The sequence below is a fragment of the Pelophylax lessonae genome, assembly GCF_965119305.1.
Source record: "Pelophylax lessonae genome assembly, chromosome: 1".
In the NCBI taxonomy this organism is placed as follows: domain Eukaryota; kingdom Metazoa; phylum Chordata; class Amphibia; order Anura; family Ranidae; genus Pelophylax; species Pelophylax lessonae.
The window spans coordinates 577,346,250-577,368,364 of record NC_138768.1 but is presented as its reverse complement, the minus strand read 5'-3'; the positions used below and the strand labels follow the sequence as shown (position 1 = coordinate 577,368,364).

Here is a 22,115-nt window from a genome sequence, read left to right as displayed (position 1 = left end):
TGATACAGAGCATTTGCACAAGTACTCAATACCTCAAGGACTGAAGAGGTGTCACTTACTCATCCCCGGAAGTCAGTGAGCAGAGAAGACAGAGGCAGTCAACAACACGCTGGCAGGTAAGCTGGCCAGGGCAGGGGCGCAGCCGCTATGTTCCCAAGACGAATTCTGGGTGTTCCGTCAGAATTGGCAATACCTCAGATTCGGTACTGGAAGAGACGTTCCGTCAGAACACCACAACGCCCATCTTGGTACACCCTTCACTCGGCTGCAGTAAGCCTGCAGCCAGAAGGTGGCAGTGGACACCTTGTTACACCCAGCCCATATAGTGAAATGATTTCCAATATTTATTATTATTAATAATAATATTATAAGTTGCAGTGAAGCCCATTAGTTATTATGTCAATTGCCAATCAGTGCTGCCTTTCAGTGCCTGCCCATCAGTTCATCAGTGCCACTCCTCAGTGCTACCTATCCTTGCTCATCAGTCAGTGCCACCTATCAGTGGTCATCAGTGCTGCATATTAGTGCCACCTATCAGTTCAGTACTGCATTATCATGCCTCCTCATCAGTGCCACCTTATCAGTGCCACCTTATCAGTGAGTTTTTACAACTTTGTGACCAGCAAATAAAACCATTTTATTCACTTATAATGTCTTGAGTTACAGTTCTTCATAATTATAAAGAAGATATCATTAGTCTGTATTCTGCTTTGAAAACGGTCACATGACATTAAAAAAAAAGGTATCGGTAATTGGTATCAGTTACTACTTGGAAAAAAAAAAGCATTGGTACTTGTACTCGGTCTTAAAAAAGTGGTATCGGTGCAACCCTACTGTTAATAATACATTGATCCAATTGTAAATGATCCACCAGTCTTATTTAACCCCAGTCAGACTACACGCTATGCACCGTATACCCTCCTCAAACTGGACAAGGTACAATTGCCCTAGGCAGATTTCGCCCACGTCATTTGGCTATGCTCTGTTATTGCTAGGTATTGGTGAAAGGTTGTAGAGGGATTGTTCACACCAATACCCTTAACCCCAGAGGTGTGTTTTTTTAGACATCCTCCATGAGGAAGTTTGGCCCCGATATAGGAGATTACTACTGAAAGAAACACTCTTTCCGGCTCAAAAATCCATAGCACTTAGATGGATCCAGTCTACTACTCCTAAGGTGCACCACTGGATACAATTAGTAAACCAAATTTAGCCCTATGAAAAAACTACTATTCAAGCATAGGGGTTGTCCTAAAGAAAAAAAAATTACAACAAAATTATATCTGGAACTCTTCCACTCTGACTGTAAAGAACATTATGCTATGTTACTGGGATTTTACTGCCCGTACTTTGAAATTGCTATTTCTTCAACTATAGCACCTGTATGCCAACGTATGTACCCAAATATGGGTACATACACCTCAAATGTTGATACACCTGACCTATTTAATGATTGTATGGTCTCTATGGTTGTGAGATAAGTTGTTTTCATTATCTTGCTTTTTTATTGCAATTTTCGTTAGAGTGGATAATGAACATCACTCTATGTTGTCTAATGCATTTATACGTTTTGCAATAAAGAGTTTAAAATACTAGCCTTCCCCTGTACTTACAGCAGGTCTTCTTGATACCTTCCCCCTGACCTAAGTTCCTATTCAGTCTTTGGGTCACCTACAGACCTCGGACACTAGATTGTAGGTACTATGACAGCTTTTGATTATGTTATTTTACTCTGTGACATTCTATTATATGAATTTTAATACCCTTTGAATCATATTGTAATTTCCATCATCCTCGTCTACTATTGTGCTATAGTCTGTATTAAAAATTACCGAAAAACCCTAAATAAAGAGTGCATATAAAATGTCAGCCGGCCTTATCTGTAGCAATTCCACTCTTTGACCATTTATCATACATTCCATACAAAAATTCACAAAATTCTATCCTATTTTGACACTAGTCTGCAGCACCCCTGGATCATAGCATTTCACTGCATGGTTTCATCTGTATGGGAAGAAGTGAACTCCTTCTTTCCTTCCAATATGCCAGGGAGACCAATAAATCCGTAATACACAGAAAGCATTCAATAGAAGACATCCAACACAGGAGTTGATCAATAACCCAATTCATTACACAAATGAAACCCTGCACATAAATCACAATCTTACATGTAATATTCTAAACAATTATTTTCACAATGCATGTTAGAAACAAAATATTCAGCAGGCACTACAAGCACTACCCATAAGGGAGCACCATAGCAATATCCAAAGAGGTCCCGTTGGCCTACCAAGACTGCAGCATCTTCCTGTGAGGTTTGGACTCCTCAGCATTCCCAGAATCTTCCCGGAAGGCTTATGACATCACCCTCACCTAGGTGCCATTGGCAGAAATCCAATGTGTATATTTTTTTTATTTTTCTCATTATGTGTTATTTTTTTTTTTATGTGCAATGCAACTGGGGAATGGGTCTAACAAAGAACCTTCATTTTAATTCAAAAAAGAAAAGCATTAAGGGTTCGGCTAATGCTCGAAACTCAGGTGGCTTTATATTGTTGCACATTTTACATCACTTTCTGTCCCAAAGACCAACAACAATATTGTCACAAGGACAGGAAGTAATGGGAAATCTTACCAATGGAACCAAAGGCAAAAAAAAAAAAAAAAACTGATGGTGGGCTCTTTCCCTGGAGTTGCACTTTACCTTTCCTAAATGCTTTTGGACCATGGGAGAATTGTGTACTGCGCAGATAACTTTATAAATGGCATATAAATTGTGCCTTGATTTTGTGGCCTATGACAGTGATTTTAGTAAGGTCTTATTCCTGTACCGTTCAAAGTAAACCACTTAAACGGTACAGGCATAGCACCTTTTCGTACCAATATTTCACAGTTCTTCACAGTTTCTCAGGGTATTGCCCAGGAAAACCCAAATATCTATGCAAATACCGACTTTATCAAAACTGTATTTGCACAGGGTTGGGGCTGCACCACTGGACGCAGCAAGACAGTACCCAATAATGGCAATTTTTTCCCCAGCATTTTTACTCTCTACAGGTCTTCCCACTTCTCCTCTGGTGGTGGCAGTTTCTACTCCTGGACAGCGCAGGGGTCATATAATAGAATATAAGTACACATTGTTCAGGAGTACCGAGAGCCTGAGTTGTGTGCCGACGTGCCTGCAGGCAGAGTGTCCATGACAGCCTGGGCTCACAATAGGTGGGTTGAAGGTCACTAAGAGTCATGCAACTTAGTAAAGGACCAGAACTGAAATAAAAAGTCTGTAAATGACAGTATTGAAGAAGCATGTGTAGCGCTACCCCCTCAGGAGCCACTGTATTTTGGGCCCTCAAGCATTGGTTGAAGGCTGGCTGTAGCTGTCCCTCCCGAATGGCCAGCTGTGTATTGCACCTGGCTGTCTCAACCCTATAGGCTTTGGGTGGTGAAAACGGGCAGATGTTACTCACTCAGTCCCTTAAAGTCCTGCAGCATAGATGGTGACTTCTACCCAGGGATCCTGCCGTTCATGTTCCACTTGCTTGCCAGGGTATCTCAATCCTCAATCAGTCAAAAATGAGACTGAAGAGGGTGATGGTTCCTCTCAGTTTCCTTCCTTCTTTCTCTCAGCACAACGTCTCTCTCTCTCTCTCCCTCCCTGGCACCTTTTCTGCCTGGAGGCAGAGCCCCCCCCCCCCCAGCACCTCCTGGCCTCTGAATAATGGATTTTCTTCTCGCATGTCCAGGCTCCTGACCATTTATAGATAACTCCCCACCTTCTGGATCTTTACCCAGGGATTGGCAGAGCTCCCATGAATATTCAGGCTTCTATCTCCATCCCTTTGCTCACAAAGATTTGGAACTTTCTGGAAGCTTCCAGAAGCCAGAGGGAGGCGACAGAAGCTCAGCCCTCAAACCCTGCTGAACTGTACATGACCCCCAATTAATCCTGGCTCCACTGACTGCAGTAAAACTTAACTAAACTTTGGTTTAACTAAACTTACCTAACGTATTCACAGGGGTGCTACACATGTATTGCAGCAGAGCTGTTATTTAGTCTTTTGTACACTGCCGGTCCAGTGATATCACAAACAGTTCTGAAAAGTGCAGTTGGGCTGTAAAGCTAAAGTCTACTTGAAACAAAACACCCATCAACCCCCCTACCTGCTGCCCCCCCCCTCCCCCACATAGAGAGTGGGTTGATTGATGCTGGCTGTCAGTCAAGACAGAAGACTGAGGACATCTTGGGGCAGAAAAAAGTACTGCAGAGAACAACTCCAGAGTGAGGATGAATGTTACAGCAAAAGCTGTTTTTTCTTTTTATCCCTAAACCCCTAGACTAAACAAGCATTGAACCCTTGCAGAGTGTGTGTGTGTGTGCGTGTGTGTGTGCACGCATCAGATTTCGCTCTCCCCTGAACCCCTAGACTAAACAAGCATTGAACCCTTGCAGAGTGTGTGCGTGTGTGCACGCATCAGATGTCGCTCTCCCTGTCAACAAAACCTGGACCTGCAGCTACTCCCTGAAAAGGTTAATAGTTTTCACATATCATATCATTTTATTTGCTACAATAAAAGATTGTTGATGCTGTTTTTAGAGCCTGGTAAAAAGAACAAACTAGCAGTGTCAGCCATATGACTCAAGCTCTGAGGGTGACGGCTCTAATTTAAAGTGGTTGTAAAGGTACAAGGTTTTTACCTTAATGCATTCTATGCGTAGGACAGAGGAGCAACAGCGGGAGCCATTGGCTCCTGCGTCTATCAATCAAATCCTGTGACAAGGGCCCTGGGAGCGGGGCCAAGCTGTGCTGTGGGTGTCTATAGGGTCTTGGTGCTCAAGCATTCCAGTGTGCCATCACAGGAAGGAAGTAGCTTATGGTGGCACACCAAGAAGAGGAGGAGCCAGTGGGGGACCTCAGAAGAGGAGAATAGGGGCTGTTATGTGCAAAACTATCACACAGAGCAGGGAAGTATAAAATATATGTTCTTTTTTTAAAAAATAGTTTTACTATCCTTTTAAAAGTAAAAAAAAAAAAAGGCCTATTTTATTAAAAAAGAAAAATAATAATAATACTTATTTTCTGTATCAATAGGGATTGACAGAATTGTTACTTTCATCCTCTTACAGTAGTCCCTGCAAGCACTGTAGGCTCCTTGCCTCCTTCGGGTGCTGGTAGCAAGTTAGGTTCTAAGGAGGTCCTAGCTGAGCTGTGTTTGTCCTTAGACACTGGGGTAGGATAGGTAGTGGGGCGTTTGCAGAGAATGCAATAAACTCTTCCCACACATGCCTCTAAATCAGGGGTGTCCAACTCAACTTCATCACGGGCCGCATCAGCATTATTGTTTCCCTCAAAGGGCCAGAATTGATGTCTGGAGCACCCAAACCCCCCTTATAGCCGATATCAAGATTCCCCCCACCATCAGAAGTCGAGTCCCCCACCCTCCCATACATTACAGTGCACCCCCCTATCTTGTGCTGTTGACGGAAAGAAGCTGGGGGTGGAGCTGGGAAGCAGAAAGTGCAGGGTCTGGAGGAGGACCAGAGGGGGCCAGAGTCAGCTCCTGGAGTCTGCAGAATGCTGAAACCAGGGGAGGTGGAGATGAAGGGGTGCTGTGGCTGTACAGAGAAAGAAGTGCAGGATCTGTAGGAGGAGTTCTGTCCTCCTCTCTGCTGTCAACTGCTGAGACAGAGTGGGGGAAGAAGATGAGGCGAGTGCTGCAGCTGCAGGAGAGGGCCACATAAAATAGTTCTGGACGCCTTGGGGGGGGGGGGGGGGACATCGGCATTAACGTGATCATTGTGGTTATATGATCAGAACTGGTTGCACCGGCTACCAATCTTTATTCTGGATTGAGAGCAGTGTGAACTGCCAGAGGTGCGAATGCGATGCAGGATCACGCTGCATATTCACGGCGTTCCCGCATCGCATAAATGTGAACCGGCACTAAAAAGGAATAGGTTACTAGAGTTAAGAGAATTCTCGTAAACCAGAATACAACTTTTTTATGGACGAATACTGTACCGATTACACATAAAAGTTTGTTCTGTTATCTTACGAAAAACATTTTATTGTTTGTCCCTTCGGATAATTTTGAACGAACTGTCATGATCGGCTCTCGAAAGCTGTGTACTAACGATCAGATTATCGGATAAATCGCCCTGAAAGCCGTATTTTCCATGCGATTTTCTGGTCAGGGGTACTAGGCATGACAGGTGTTCTAATCCCTCTCCACTCTATACAAAACTTTAGTTACACTTTAACATAAGTTACCTTGTAATGAAAACACTAAAGCTGGCTGACCTTAGGCATCAGGCGGCTATCAGCTGAGCTCACAATTGTACTTGGTACTGACAGTGATCCTTTCATGAGAGCGTGAGGGGGACTGCCTCCCTCTGAAAATGCTAGTTGCCTGGCTGTCAGACTGACCCTCTGTCTTCAATACTTTTAGTCACTAACCCAGAACAAGTATGCGGATCCTGAAAATGAGAAATGCTTATCTGTTTACTGGCATTGGGTCAATGTTTCATGTACTGAGGGCGGAAGATCAGCATGTCAACAAGCGTTTCTAGCAGAAGTGGTCAGCGACAGCTGCCTCCTTCCTTCTCTTATGGCAGCTTTCCTATAAACATGTCAAATTCTACAAATGTGTATCTTTAGGACTACAGTGACGTGATATGGGGGACCCCCAGTCTGATCACGTAGAGAACAATACTGATCCACTGAAAGGAAAACAACGCCGCTGATTGCTGTTTTCCAGAGCCAGGGATGTAAACAATGTAGCACTTGTAATAAACAATCCGTCGTTTCTACTACAAATGTACAAAACACACTTTAATTACAGACGTAAATGTAGCGTGTAATCTTTTATGCGAGGTTCCCTACAGTTTATTTATGAACTCCTATATAAAGAACACTGAAGTAAAAGTGGAGCCGTTACTAATGATAACAAGATGACCTCATTTTCCCAATCCAAGCCGACTTGGCTGCTATAGCCAGCAGCTCTATAGCCAGCAGCTCCATTTTTGTATTTGCCACTTAGGCCCCACTCACACGTGGGATTAGGGGCATAGAGAGGATTCCCGCGCCAAGAAGCAGCGGATTCCTGTGGCAGGATTGTCTGGTGTATAGGATAATTGTGCAGGGAGCGATTACGCGTAGTAAGGAGAGGCGATTGCCCCTGGACGCAAACTACCAGGGGAGGTACCAGGTGAGGTTTGTACAACAGTCAGGGCAAGGGCAATAACTGCCCCCCTTTGCTAATACATGGCATAGATTGAATGTACTGTCATTCTATGCCCCCTTGTTCCAGCTGCCCATGGTTGGCATGGGGTGTGCACTGCACATGCATGGCCAATCACTTGCTTTCTAGCAGCTAGAAGGTTGTTGCGCATGCACGGTGTGTCATGCCAGCTATGGATGGACGGGGTAGAGAGTGGCCATGTTGGTGCACAGTGTAACTGCAGTAGAGTAGACATGAAGCCACGATCTGCTGGTTACCAGCCACTGATCTGAAGTGTGTGCCCAAGCCAGAAGGCCACCCCTTGTCCCAGCCCTGTCCAAGGGAGATCATCTGTCCCTAATCACTGGTAATCCCTCCATGTTTGATACATGCAACGGCTGTGTCGCGTTCATGGCCGAAGCGGATCACGTACACCTGTGATTCTGGTCACAGGAATCCACTGTATGCCCCTAACCACACACGAATGGCTCCTATAGCCATGTTCTTATAGTTTTAGATGGAGTGGAGGAGGATTAGACCCCCAGTCAGGTGTTACTGCTATCCAGGGTTCTTTTAGAGAGATTTCCCCTTACATTCCTGTGTTGGTGACACAGTTTTACCAGACAGGAAGTAAGGGGAAATCTCTCTAACAGCAATACAGACAGAATTCCTGTGTTGGTGACACAGTTTTATCAGACAGGAAGTAAGGGGAAATCTCTCTAACAGCAATACAGACAGAATTCTTGTGTTGGTGACACAGTTTTATCAGACAGGAAGTAAGGGAAAATCTCTCTAACAGCAATACAGACAGAATTCTTGTGTTGGTGACACAGTTTTACCAGACAGGAAGGAAGGGGAAATCTCTCTAACAGCAATACAGACAGAATTGCGTGTTGGTGACACAGTTTTACCAGACAGGAAGTAAGAGGAAATCTCTCTAACAGCAATACAGACAGAATTCCTGTGTTGGTGACACAGTTTTACCAGACAGGAAGTAAGGGGAAATCTCTCTAACAGCAATACAGACAGAAGTAAAAACACGTTTTTAACTTAAGTAGTGGAGTGATAGATCCCCTGTCAGCTTTTTTGTTGTTATCTTTTTCACTGATGCAGGTTTTCCTTCACTTCTTGTCTGGTAAAAGCTGTGTCACCAGGCCTGGAAGTCAGGGGAAATTGCCTTACTTTACAAAAGACAAATTACGCTGCTCCAGGTGAGTCGGCAGGGCTGGAATGAATCGCCTTACTTTACACTTGTGGTACTTTCTACTGCCCTGTGCAAAGTGATCCACAATTAATCACTTTTCAGAGGGCAAATGACAGGCAGTTCAGAAACATGATGCCTTCTCAGTACCAATTTTAACCATTAAAAGCCCACACAAACACACAGCAACCGTGTACACTGCACATGTTTGTAGGGTGGTCGCAGTGAAACTCCATTCATAAATGTGCCATGTTTGGTGGCAGTGCTGCCCATCGTGGGTAACAGGGGATATCTGGCTGTCAAGCGGTAGTAAACGCCTGTGTGTTTTTGTTTTTTTTTCAACCTGGTAAAGCCATAATCTGCTAGGTTGCATCGCATACTAGCACATTATGTGAAACTTACCTAAAAACGAAGCCCCCCAGCGCCGAGCGGTCACCACTAAAGGCGCTTCCACTTCCATCTTCACCCGGTCTTCCTTCCGGGTTCGCAGACTTTGGCTGTGTGAGTGGCCAGAGCCACGATGACCCCACTCCCGCACATGCGCACAGGAGCCGTCGCTTATGGCACAGGACTCTGAAGGATTGGCCGTTCCTTCAGAGCGAATGCGCCCATGATGTCACCAGCTGCATGTAAAGTAAATATCTCCTAAACAGTGCATGTTTAGGAGATATTTACAGTACCTATAGGCAAGCCTTATTATAGGCTTACCTATAGATAGAAGTCAGATGGGAGTTTACTTCCACTTTAAGGGGACCATAAAACCATGGCTGAACCACCTATTTTTACTGCCCCCAGCCACAAAGAGTAAATAAGCCCTAACAAAGCCCTGAAAAGCAGTAAAACCTGACAGGAGTTCTACTTTTTTCCCACGCCACCCAAACTAGGGAAAAAAAAAAAAAAAAAGTTTCGGACATAGATATCCTATAAATATATGCCATTTACTCACTTTTTTGGACTTTATCATTGCCGCCATTGCTCCCGCTGCTAGTGTAGTTCATCATCATCATCATTAGCGGCAGGGACGACGTGGGTGACAACCCCCCTGATCCAGGCGAGGCAGGTTCAGGATATCCAGAAGAAGAAGACGAGGGAGAGGTGCGACTGTACCCCTGTAAAGCGGTCACCCCTGTGTAATCTTTGCCCTGTTGTTTTGGCTTTCTTGCCCCTGGATAAAGGAATATGGGTGGTGGCAGCGCCAGGGGTGAATCTTCAGGTTCCTGTTTGCCCTTTTCATCCAAGTGCAAGGGAAGGATCTCCAAATCGCGCCCAGGAAGAGCCATGCCTTGCGCGTTTCCATTGCCATGCTGGTGGCAGGTTTTGTCGGGCTGCTCCCCTTCCATGTCTTGCTCGGTAGGATATGGAGGTCTCGGACAACGCTGCTTCTAGTGGGTGGGGGGATCTGATGCTGACTTGTCAGGGATTATTGCTCCTTACCCACATTCAAACACTCAAGTCAAGTAGTCTTTGAATGTGATGAGCATTCCTCATGTCACTGGTGTATACTTCTCCTAGAGAAGAATGATCAGTGCTGGGTGTTAGGGGGAGCTGTCAGCTCCAAGCAGGCATCCTAGATCTAGCTCCTGCTTGATCATCCAGGGGATGGGGAATGATGGGAGAGCAGTGTGTGCAATCCTTGTGTGCCCGGAACTTCCCCACAGCTAGAGGAGGAAGCAGACACACAGGACTCTTCCTTAGTACTGCTCCTCCCCACTACACTCCCCTCTCTCTCTCTAGCTGTAACCCTTCTATGTGCAGCCATTGTCACAACACATCATCTTCTGTTATCGCACGCCGTGTCCCCCTTAAACAAAAAATACAACCCTTATGGTGCCCCCACACACTTCCTTTTCTTTTTTTTTTTTACAATCCATCTGCGATTTGATCAAAACAATGGAATCTGCAAAAAAAAAATATAACAACCATAACTTCTCTAGTTCACACCATAGAAACGCAGCCCAGATGCTTTTCTGTATGCGTGTTTTTGATGCATTCCTGTGCTTTTTTTTAATGTGTTTTGGTGCGTTTTTGATGCATTCCAGTGCGTTTTTGATGTGTTTTTGGTACACTATGATGCAGTCCAGTGCATTTTTCCTAACCTTAAGGGCCGGTTCACGCTAGTGCGATGCCAGACATCGCATGTGATGCGCACAGCATTGCTGTGCACATCACATGCGATGTGATTTCAGCCATACAACGTGTAATCTGAAATCGCATTGCATTCACACCAAAATGGTACAGGACCCTTTTTTTTTGGTCTGCTCTCATTCACACCTATGCGATCTGATTCCTGCACCATTTCACAGTTCGCCCTGCGATCCGATCTGGAGGTGTCATTAACTTTACACTGACACCCCCAACGAGTCGCAGATCTCAGTGTGAACCACTGTGTGATTCAGGTGCGATGCGGGAACTGGCACTGAATCGCAGGGTTTCCCGTATCGCACCAGTGTGAACTGGGACTAAATAAGGACATGTGTGTTCCAGTGCGTTTTTGGTGCTTTTTTGATGCAGTCCAGTTCATTTTTCCTTCTCTTTTTTACTTAACTTTTAGAGCCAGTTCACACCGTAGCAAAACTTAGTTTTTGATGCGTTCCAGTGCGTATTTGATGCGTTTTTGGTGCAGTCCAGTGCATTTTCTTCCCCCTCTTTTTTTCTTAGGGCCAGTTTACACCATAGAAACACAGTCCGGATGCGTTCCAGATGCTTTTTTACATGTGTGTTTTTGACGTGTTTTTGGTGCGTTTTTGATGCAATCCAGTGGATTTTTTCCTCATTTTTTTCCCTTAGCCTTAAAAAAGGGCATGTGTGTTCCAGTGTGTTTTTAGTGTGCTTAGGTGCATTCCAGTGCATTTTTGGTGCGTTTTACAGCGTTCCAGTACAGTCCAGTGCATGAAAAATGTAGCATGTTCTACTTTTTTTTTCTGGAACTGGAATGCACTGGAACTGCAAGCACTGGTGTGAACTATGCCAATAAAACATATAACCTACTATCCTTTTTTTTAATGCACTGGACTGCATGTGGTGTGAACTGGCCTTTAAGCTTAAAAAAGGACATGTGTGTTCCAGTGCTTTTTGGTGCGTTCCGGTGCATTTTTTCATGCATTTTACCGCGTTCCAGTACAGTCCAATGCAGAAAATGCAGCATGTTCTACTTTTTTGTTTTTTTTTTGGAACTGGAACGCACTGGAACTGACCACACTGGTGTGTACTATGCCATTAAAAACCATATAACCTACTATTCATGCGTTTTTGATGCAGGAAAAAAAATGCACTGGACTGCATGTGGTGTGAACTGGCTCTGAATAAGGACATGTGTGTTCCAGTGTGTTTTTGTGCGTTTAGATTTGTTCCAATGCGTTTTTGGTGCATTTAGCTGCGTTCCAGTGCTTTTTTGATGCGTTTTAAAGCGTTCCAGGACAGTCCAATGCAGTAAAAATGCAGCATGGTCTACATTTTTTTAGGGCCAGTTCACACCATAGAAACGCAGTCCAGATGCATTCCATATGCTTAACTGTATGCGTGTTTTTATGCATTTTTGAAGCATTCCAGTGCGTTTTTGATGCAGGCCAGTGCATTTCCCCCCCTTTTTTCTTAACCTTAAAAAAGGACATGAGTAAAATAAAATGTGCTGGACTGCATGTGGTGTGAACTGGCTCTAAATAAGGACGCATGTGTTCCAGTGCATTTAGGTATGTTCCAGTGCATTTTTATGCGTTTTACCGCATTCTAGTACAGTTCAGGGCAAACAAAATGCAGAATGTTATACATTTTTTAGGGCCAGTTCACACCACAGAAACGCAATCCAGATGCATTCCGGAAGCTTTTCTGCATGCGCGTTTTTGACATGTTTTTAATGCGTTTTTAATGCATTTTTGATGCCTTCCAGTGCATTTTTAAACCTCTTTTTTTCTTAATCCTAAATAATGACATGTGTGTTCCAGTTGTTTTTTTTGGTGCGTTCTGGTGTGTTTTTGATGCGTTTTACCACGTCCAAGTACAGTTTAGTGCAGAGAAAATGCAGCATGTTCTACTTTTTTTGTCTAGAACTGGCCCTTATGGAACTGGAATGCACCTGAACTGACCACACTGGTGTGAACTTTGCCATTGAAAACCATATACAGTAACCTACTATCCATGCGTTTTTGATGCAGAAGAAAATCACAGTGGACTGCACGTGGTGTGAACTTGCCTTTACAATGAATTTAGATGAAAATGAGTCGATCGGCCAGGACGCAGAATTATCGATCGTTTCGCATCAATCAGAGGCAATGAGATACTTTGTTTGTAAATAAGATCACATTTTGATCGATCGGATTATGAGGTTACAGGGTGGAAACAGAGGTGCGATCAATAACGCAAGATTGTAAGTCACAATCGTATCTTAAATCAAAATCCACTTTACTGCATGTGGCATACCCATAGAATCCACTATAAATGATTGATCCGATTGGAACGGATCAATCAGAAAATAAATCGATCCTTTATCAAAGTGTGTATGGCCACCATTAGATGTGGTGGCTGCATTTGTTTTCTATTATTAATATAATATGGGATTTATATAGCGCCAAAAGGTTACTCAGTGCTTTAAACTAGAAAAGGGAGACAGTACACAATACAATAAAATACAAGAGGGTTAAAAGGGCCCTGCTCATAAAAGCTTACAATCTAACAGGGTGGGGCAAGTGGTACAAAAGGTTGTAACTGTGGGAAATGAGCTGATGGAAGTGATAAAAGATTAGTTGGAGGCATGATAGGTTTCTCTTTTTTTTTATCACCTGGTGATAAGAGGCTTAAAACAGCAGTAAACCGCCTTATTAAACTGCTCTCATCCACATCATCTACAGCTTACCGTCTCTTATGTTTTCGCACGCTGTGCGCTCCCTTTAAACCAAAAACAAAACTGTAATGAGTTTGCAGCTTGTAAAAAGAAAAAATCCTGCACTTTATCCCATCACCATGAAGTGAAAAGAAAACAACCAATTAACCAGTAATAGACTGAACCTGTGATGCGGTTTTAAAACCAAAACATTATAACCATATACTCAATAAACTAATCTTATAAAGCTGCAACCAATCCAGTCCGAACACAAGGACCTAAAAATCATAAATATATAGAATAGGCGCGCTAATCAAATGACAGTGAATAGAATGAAATAATAATTCCAAATACTCAAATAAACAAACATAATGTCCATTAAGTTCATAAGTGAAAGTCTTTCAGGTGATTTAAGCCCCGTACACACGTACCGATCGGCCGTCTTTTGTCCAGTCTGTTGAAAACTGCAAAAGACTGCACACAAATTTTGTCGGCCAACAACAGCCGACTGCAGAAGTGATGTCATGTGATGGTTAACTTTCCTTGTCTTTTTTCTTCTCTGAGCATGCCCAGTCTTGCTAATCGGCTGTTTGTCGGCCGAAATCTGTACTGACTGGCGAACAATCGGCCGTTCTGGTGTTGGCCAACAAAAATTTTAATGCCTGCACGACAGATTCTGTTTGGCCGAAAATGCGCTGTCGGCTGTCGGAAGCATCATACTAACAAGCCTACAATCGGCTGATCGGTCGTCGGCCGAATATTTACGGCCGACAATCGGTACGTGTGTACGGGGCTTTATCCTTCTTCAATAGTGAAAAACATATGTGCGTGTTAGGAATCCAGATAAAACGGTGCTCAAAGCAGATCCCTTCACCACATATACACACTGCTTACCAGAAATCGTCGATCTCAAATTATAGAGATCACACACGCCTTAGGCCCTGTTCACACCTGAGAGTATTTCAGCTCGTAAAACGCTCATCTCTAAAGTCTCAAAACGCCCAACAAGCAAAATCCCATTCATTTTAATGGCCCCTGTTCACATCTGAGCGTTTTGTCGCCTGAAGCAAAACGCCTGAAGCTCAAAAAAGTTCATGAGCTTCTTTTCTGGCAGATTACAAGCGTTTTTGTTAGATGTCAATGCCTGCTTCCAAACACCTGCAAAAAACGCCTGAAAAACGCCTCAAAAAAACGCCTGAAAAAAGCCCAAAAAACTCCTGAAAAAACACCTGAAAAAAGCAAAAACAAAAGCCTAAAAACAATACGCTCAGGTGTGAATGGAGCCTTAATCACTCCCAATGGACTCAGCAGCCAAGCTGGAGAAGGGTGATGATTCCTCTGGTTTTGATATGGAAAATCCCATAAGATAAGATAGTAAAGCAATCGGCTGGCAATAGCTCCCCATGAATATAGATATAAGAGGGAAACCTCATAGTGTAATACGTTAAAACAGCGTTTTATTAACACAACATAAGTCACACTTACAGGAATGAAGATACAAATCAGCGTTGTCTAAACACTTGATATCCAACACGGCACCAGCCTGCTCATGCGGAATGACGTACGTCACAGATATGGCTCCGCCCGATGCGTTTCCCTGTAACAGGCTTCAACTGGGAAAGGAGGCTCATCTAGGACATCAATTACTATCATTTAAAAACAAAAGGATGCCGAGACACTGATTCATAACAGTAAAAAATATCAGAACAAATTGTAACAATAAAAGAAATTACCAAATAATTCAATTTCTTGAAGTGATTAGTTCAAAAAAACATTTTAAAAAACCTTTTGCGGCTGAAAGCATGGGAAAGTTTAACCCATCCTAGATCTAAACAGATCTGGAGTCAACAACTTTAGCTGCCATCATGGATAAAAATGAATAAAAATAAAATAAAAAATAAATACAAAAATAAAATAAAAAAACATAAAAAGTAATTACTTTTCAATAAAAAAAAATTAATCTATGGAAAAGTTAAAAAAATTAAAAAAAGCTCAGGCAGGTGTAATTAGAAAATCTTTTATATAGTGATAACGGATGTTTCCTCTGTTACAGAGAGCAGTGTTTCTCAACTCCGATCCTCGGGGCACACTAACGGGCCAGGTTTTCAAGAAAACTGAAATGCATCATAGGTGATATAATTTGCTGCTCAGTGATTGCAGTATTCTAGTTTGAATCTCCGCAAGGTAATACTTAAAATCTGGCCTGTTAGTGTGCCCTGAGGACCGGAGTTGAGAAACACTGACAGAGAGAACCTCACCTATGATTAGGAGAGTACTAACTATCTTACACTTAAACACCTCTTATACCTATACAGATGAAAAACCAACCAGTATCGAAAACAGGAACAGGTGCTATTAGGTAGTCAGACAGTAGCAGAGTGCAAGAGAAGCGGGGGGGGGGGGGGTTTAAGAAGGTTAAAACTCAACTATTATCTATAAAACAGTTAATGTCCAACTCAATATTAAGGCCTGTTGGTCGATAACTCTGTAGAGTATAAATCCATTGCGTTTCACAACCAGATATCTTTTTTTCAAGGCTACTCCCCCTCCAGTTTGAGGTTTATTTTCCCACTAGACATTAAGCCCGTTAAATTAACGGGCGCTAGAACTTATGGCTGACTGAGCGGGGGCTGCGCGCATGGTACAGGGGAATGCGGGGCTGCGCGCATGGTACAGGGGAATGCGGGGTTGCGCGCATGGTACTGGGGAATGCGGGGCTGCGCGCATGGTACTGGGGAATGCGGGGCTGCGCGCATGGTACTGGGGAATGCGGGGCTGCGCGCATGGTACAGGGGAATGCGGGGCTGCTGCGGGCATGGTACTGGGGAATGCGGGGCTGCGGGCATGGTACTGGAGAATGCGGGGCTGCTGGCATGGTACAGGAGAATGCGGGGCTGCGGGCATGGTACAGGAGAATGCGGGGCTGCGGGCATGGTACAGGGGAATGCGGGGCTGCGGGCATACTACAGGAGATGCAGTGCTACAGGCATGGTACAGGAGTACCATGCCTGCAGCACTGCATCTCTTGTAGTATGCCTGCAGCCCCCTCATAATGGCAGGCAGTGCAGCAGTGGAGGAGTCTAACTTACCTGTCCCTGATATGTGCTGGGGAGGATGGGGGAGCTCCTCGGTGTTGGAGGCCGGTTCCCGGGTGTTGGGGGTCACCCCCGATAATGGTGCGGTGTGAGGGCCGTTCTGAATTCCTATGTGCTGGGGGCGGGCACTGACCTTTTTAGGCTGGGGGAGCTCCTCGGTGTCGGAGGCCGGGTATTGGGGGTCACCCCCGATGATGCTGCGGTGTGAGGGCCGTTGTACTGCCGATCGTTTCAGTAGCCACCGTCTGATCCGTATGTGCTGGGGAGACGGGAGGCGGAGTTCCGATCTGTTGCCTTAGATTTAAAAATGGCGCCACCCGGCGCCACACGTCATTGCGTATGCGCCGCTGCTCGGTAATTTCCAGGAATACCCAAACGTATCCGAGCTTTCCCGAGCGGCGGCGTCTACTCAATGACGTGTGGCGCCGGGTGGCGCCATTTTTAAATCTAAGGCAACGGATCGGAACTCCGCCTTCCCAGCAAATACGGATCAGACGGTGGCTACTGAAACGATCGGCAGTACAACGGCCCTCACACCGCAGCATCATCGGCGGTGACCCCCAATACCCGGCCTCCGACACCGAGGAGCTCCCTCAGCCTAAAAAGGTCAGTGCCCGTCCCCATTCCCAATCCCATTGGCTGTCCGTGGTGCACATGCGCAGTAGCGCAATATCACGGACACAGGGAATCTAGAGTGTGGACGCAGGGACAGTTGCATTTTATTAATATAGATACCCACAACCCGAAGAAGGTTCCTATTATGACATTGTCTAAAATGCTTAGACACACTATGCCCTACGAACCCTTTTCTAATATTAGTAAGATGTTCACCTATTCCAGTGATAGCGAACCTTGGCACCCCAGATGTTTTGGAACTACATTTCCCATGATGCTCATGCACTCTGCGTTGTAGTTGAGCATCATGGGAAATATAGTTCCAAAACATCTGGGGTGCCAAGGTTCGCCATCACTAACATTTAGTTCCGTGTGGTTCTGCCTACAAACTGGGACCCACACGGGCACCTCAAGAGGTAAATGACACCCCTCGTTCCACAGGTAATACATTCTTCTATGCAGTACGTACGAGAGGTTACATCGGATGAAAAGGAAGTAGTCCTAATAGTTTTGGAATCCTTACATACTTTACATTGTTTGCACGGAAAGAAAACTTACGGGTTACCACAAACATTTTAGTCCTAGGAATTATTTCATTGAAACTGGGTGCCACAAAATCTTAAAGGCTCCAGGTTCTCCTGAAAATAACACCAGGTTTATCAGGGAGTGATGGACCTAAGTTTCCATCCTCCTTTAGCACTTTCCAATGTTTATTAAAAATCTGATTAACCCATCGATATTGGGACGAAAAGGTAGTAATAAATTACCACTCGTGTTTCTTAAGGCTGTTGGTTTCTTTCGCTTTGGGGACCAAAAGTTGATTTCTATCCAGCGCCGATATCCTTTTCAGCTCCTGTTCTAAAATTTGACTATCATAGCCCTTCTCTATAAAGCACCCCCTCAGGGTAGTGGCTTGGGAAATGAAGTTCTCTTTATTTGAACAGTTCTGCCTGATACGTTGGAACTGGTTCTTTGGTACAGCTCTTAATAGGGATAAATCCATTTCTGTCAGTTGATTTAAAAAACGTTTTAGACAGTTATTTAGTTTGTTGCTATAAAATGGCTAAATCTAAAAAATTAACAGCAGTATCACTAAATTCGTAAGTAAATCTAATACCCCATTCATTAGTGTTAAGATGCCTCATAAACATATGCAGGGATTCTTCACTCCCTCTCCATATAAGGAAGGCGTCATCTATATAACATTGCCAAAAAAATTGAGTTGGGGTTCTTTTCCGTATAAATGGCCTCATTTTCCCAAAGCGCCATAAATAACTTGGCGCGGCTGGGGGCAAATTTGGCCCCCATCACTACACCAGTACGTTGTAAGTAATACTCACCCCCATAGAAAAAATAATTATGTTCCAAAGCAAAACATAATAGTTCCAAAATGAACCTCCTATGGGGCATAGATAACCTATCGTCCCTGTCCAAAAAATATTTTACCGCTTAGTAGCCCCTCTGGTGAGGAATAATAGTGTACAGTGATGATACATCCGCTGCCACTAATAACACATTATCCTCAATCACTAGCTCTGAAGTTTCCTTAATAATCTGCATTGTATTCTTCAGAAAGGCTGGAGTCTTATTGACCAAAGGTTGCAAGAAGACATCCACATATTAACCAATACGGGCAGTGACAGAATTATTTGCAGAAGGATTTGCAGCTTACCAATCCTTACCAATCCTTATGGTGTTTGCCGCTAACTTCCATTTTTTATACAATCGATCTGCAGTTTGATTAAAACGATGGAGTCTGCAAAAATCAAATAAAAAATCAAACAGCCATAACTTCTTTTACAATCAATTTAAACCAAACTGAGCTGATCAGCCGGTGCGTGCATCAGTCACTCACCGTCACCGCCCGGTCAGCTTCCCGCTGCCGAAGACCTGGAGTCCAGTCCGGAGAAGAAGCCCGCGCCGGTCACCTGCCGCAGAAGAGGCCGAGAGGAAGAAGCGCCGCTCACCTTCCCGCCTCCGAACGAAGAAGAGGAGAGGGAGTAGCCGCCGTGACTCACAGATAAAATGTGAGAATTCGCCAATACCATAAATGACTTAGTGGACGAATCGGAAGGAAAGGAGGAGGAGATGGTGTGGGTCAAGGCTAAAATCACAGACATTGAGGATAGATCTAGAAGGAACAACATGAAGATCACTGATCAGAGGGATCCCTGAATCTATACCCCAAGCAGACCTGTACAATTATATTACCTCAATGTTGAAGGAAATTCTTCTGGAAGCACCAGACCTGGATGTTATTGTAGATAGGGTGCACCATCTCCCGAAGACCTCACACCTCTCAGACCAGGTCCCCAGGGACGTAATCCTCCATATGCATTTCTTCTATATCAAAGAGAAGCTAATGTATGCAATGCTCAAAAAATAATGCATACCTCCCCAATATAAGGGACTGCAATTTTACACAGATCTATCCCAATACACATTGATGAAGAGGAGGAATCTCAACACTATTAATAAAGTATTGAGGAATCATAACATTACCTACAAATGCGGCTATCCTACAAAAATCATGATTACAAAAGAGGGTCGTACCCACACTATAGACTCCCCGGATAAAGGTATCTCTCTGCTAAAAACTTTGTGTATACTTCCTGGAGGAGGGACCCTCTTCCCCATCATCAGGAAAGGCCAAACATGTCGAGCAAGAATTGAAAATAAACAAAAACTCTCAAACACTCTTGATCCCGGCAATGGGTTAATCACCTACCTAGTTCTCCTGCATGGAGGAGGTTTGGCTATTAGCACCACATACCCCCACTAAAGCTTGAGCAGTGGATGCTGCATACAGGTACCATACCCACCTGTTCAAAAACTGTTCAATCTAGTTCTACCGGTTGTACTACTAGAAAGCTCTTTTATGCATGTTACATATGTTTCTTTTTTTTCTTTGTTTTTCCTGAGTACTCTGAAGTTGCACTGTAGAACTAGCTTCCTCTCACATCCTTTATACTACTACATATGTTGGAGAAATCCGAACTATGGTGACTTTCAGATAGAGGGCGTTCAAGGACCACAGTGAGTAACTGCACGACACTTACATTTGCACAAACCTTTACCAATAGAATTTGGGGCTGACATTTCTATCCATAAACTCAAACGGACTTAATCACCCAATGAAGAGGACATCTTTGTAGCAAGAGGCACTGAAGTTCCAATGCGATGTGCTATGCGTGCAGGAACACATTTTTGCAGCACGGCTCCGCTTAAATGCACACATAAGAAATTCCCTCATGTTTTTTCTGCCAACGCAGATTAAAAAAAAAGGGGAGTGCTTATAGCCATTAAGGACATTTTTACCCTCCGCAAGGAAATTGCAGACCCTCAGGGAAGATTTCTGATACTCATATGCAATATTAACTCCAATATTACACTAGACTATTACACTAGCAAACGTCCATGCGCCAAACAACAGCCAATAACGCTTCCTCAACAAAACCTTAAGGCCCGTACACACGTACCGATCGTCGGCAGACAAGCGTCGGCTGACGAACGATCTGCCGATTGTACGCTTGTTAGTATGATGCCTCCGACAGCCGTCAGCGCACATTCTGCCGACAAGAATCTGTCTTGCAAGCATTAAAATTTTTGTATGCCGACACCAGAACGGCCGATTGTTCGCCAGTCAGTACAGAATTCGGCCGACACACAGCTACAAATCCCAACACGCATGATCAAACCAAATGAGGTCCCGGAAGAATTTTCACAAGTAAACTCAACATTTTATCCAGAAAGAACTTTTGGCTCGCGGCAGTCCAAAAAATAGGTGAAATGCGGAGCACATGCTCATCTTGATAAATGTGAGAAGAAGGAAGATGCTGCTCATAATGCCATACTTTTCTAATAAAAAGGCATGTGTTCTGTTATGATGAAGATAATGTTTGTCTATTCTATCTGTTCTATCAAATTTTCTAATTAAATAATTTTAACTCTTCGCCATTATTTTTGTATTTTCACACCAAAGATCTAACTATTGATATGACCCTTTATTCTTTTATGAATTAATGTATAAAACATATTTTTCAGGTTATGCACAATATTAAACATGTTAACAAATTCAGATAGGCCATTATTTTTTTCCAATTTTCTTTATTTTTGGATCTCAGAAATAAACAAAAGAAAACATTAATGCTCTCCGTATTTAAAAAATAAACATAAAAAAGGTCCATTTGGACTAAATTAAATTAGAAAATGACAAACGAGTAAAATAAATAATAGGGGGTTACAAAAATCATAATTGCTGATAACTGTAATCAGGCTGCCATGAGGGCAGGTTTGGATCCTGCTGGCCATATTGCCACTGGCCATGTGGCATTTGGCGAGGTGGTGGGTGTTGTGGAGGTGGAGGTGGAGGAGGGCATGGGTGCTCCTCGCATGCGTGGCTGTGCTCAGTAAGGACGCCGTTTTCCGCCTTGTGCAGGACATCGATAATAATTTTTCAGGCATACTGACACTGCCTGAGGTCCACCTGCTCTAAAATTTTGCCCGTCATATTCCCGAAGGACTCATTTGCCCCCGGTTTCCTACGGAGGGCTATGGTGGCCTCATGTATGAATTCGTCGGTGAGATCATCGACGTGCTTCCTCTTTTGCCTCCGTTTGGCAGGAGGAGGTGGTGCTGGAAAGAGTTCCAAGGGCTCCGCAGGCTCCCCAGGCTCCTGGCTGCAACCTGGCTCCTCCTCAGTGATACTTTCCTGTTGATGAAATGAACAATTGATTAGAATGTTATAGTGTATATAAAAAGTCATGTTTGTTATATTATTGTGAACAAATAGCAGACTTTACATACAGTGGCGTATCTAGGGTCTCCAGTGCCCTTGTTGAGAAGCTGTATTTGGCAACAACCCCCCCCCCCCCAAGATCAATGTAAAAATGTAACCCCCCCCCCCCCAAAAAAAAATATAAAAGGGCATTAAATGTTTCTCATTTGTCCCTTGTTTGCCCAGTGTAGAGCTCTCTAGTGGGCAATCATTGTCTCAGGTGTGAAAAACAAGAAAGAGAGGGGTGAGAGATAGAGAGAGGGAGAGAAAGAGGGGGTGTGAGAGAGAGAGGAGGGGGGTTGCAGAGAGAGAGGGGCCTGAACTTGCAGAGGGCTTGATGTAGGGCATTGAGGGTGAAGCGTTGCAGGAAAACAGGAATAAGGAAGCCACCTG

At 44.0% G+C, this 22,115-nt stretch overlaps 1 protein-coding gene across 3 annotated transcripts in view; it reads right to left on the bottom strand.

The window, feature by feature from the left end:
• RUFY3 (RUN and FYVE domain containing 3) overlaps nt 1–22,115 on the bottom strand; it is a 388,583-nt gene that overhangs the window by 146,708 nt on the left and 219,760 nt on the right. For 2 of the 3 annotated variants that reach the window (XM_082258987.1, XM_082258991.1), the window contains exon 2: nt 9,366–9,784. In XM_082258987.1, coding sequence (XP_082115113.1) covers nt 9,366–9,759 — 394 coding nt within the window. In that variant the 5' untranslated portion in view covers nt 9,760–9,784. Of the gene's footprint in view, nt 1–9,365; nt 10,091–22,115 lie in introns of those variants that run through there. The other variant, XM_082258988.1, reaches the window with a different exon arrangement.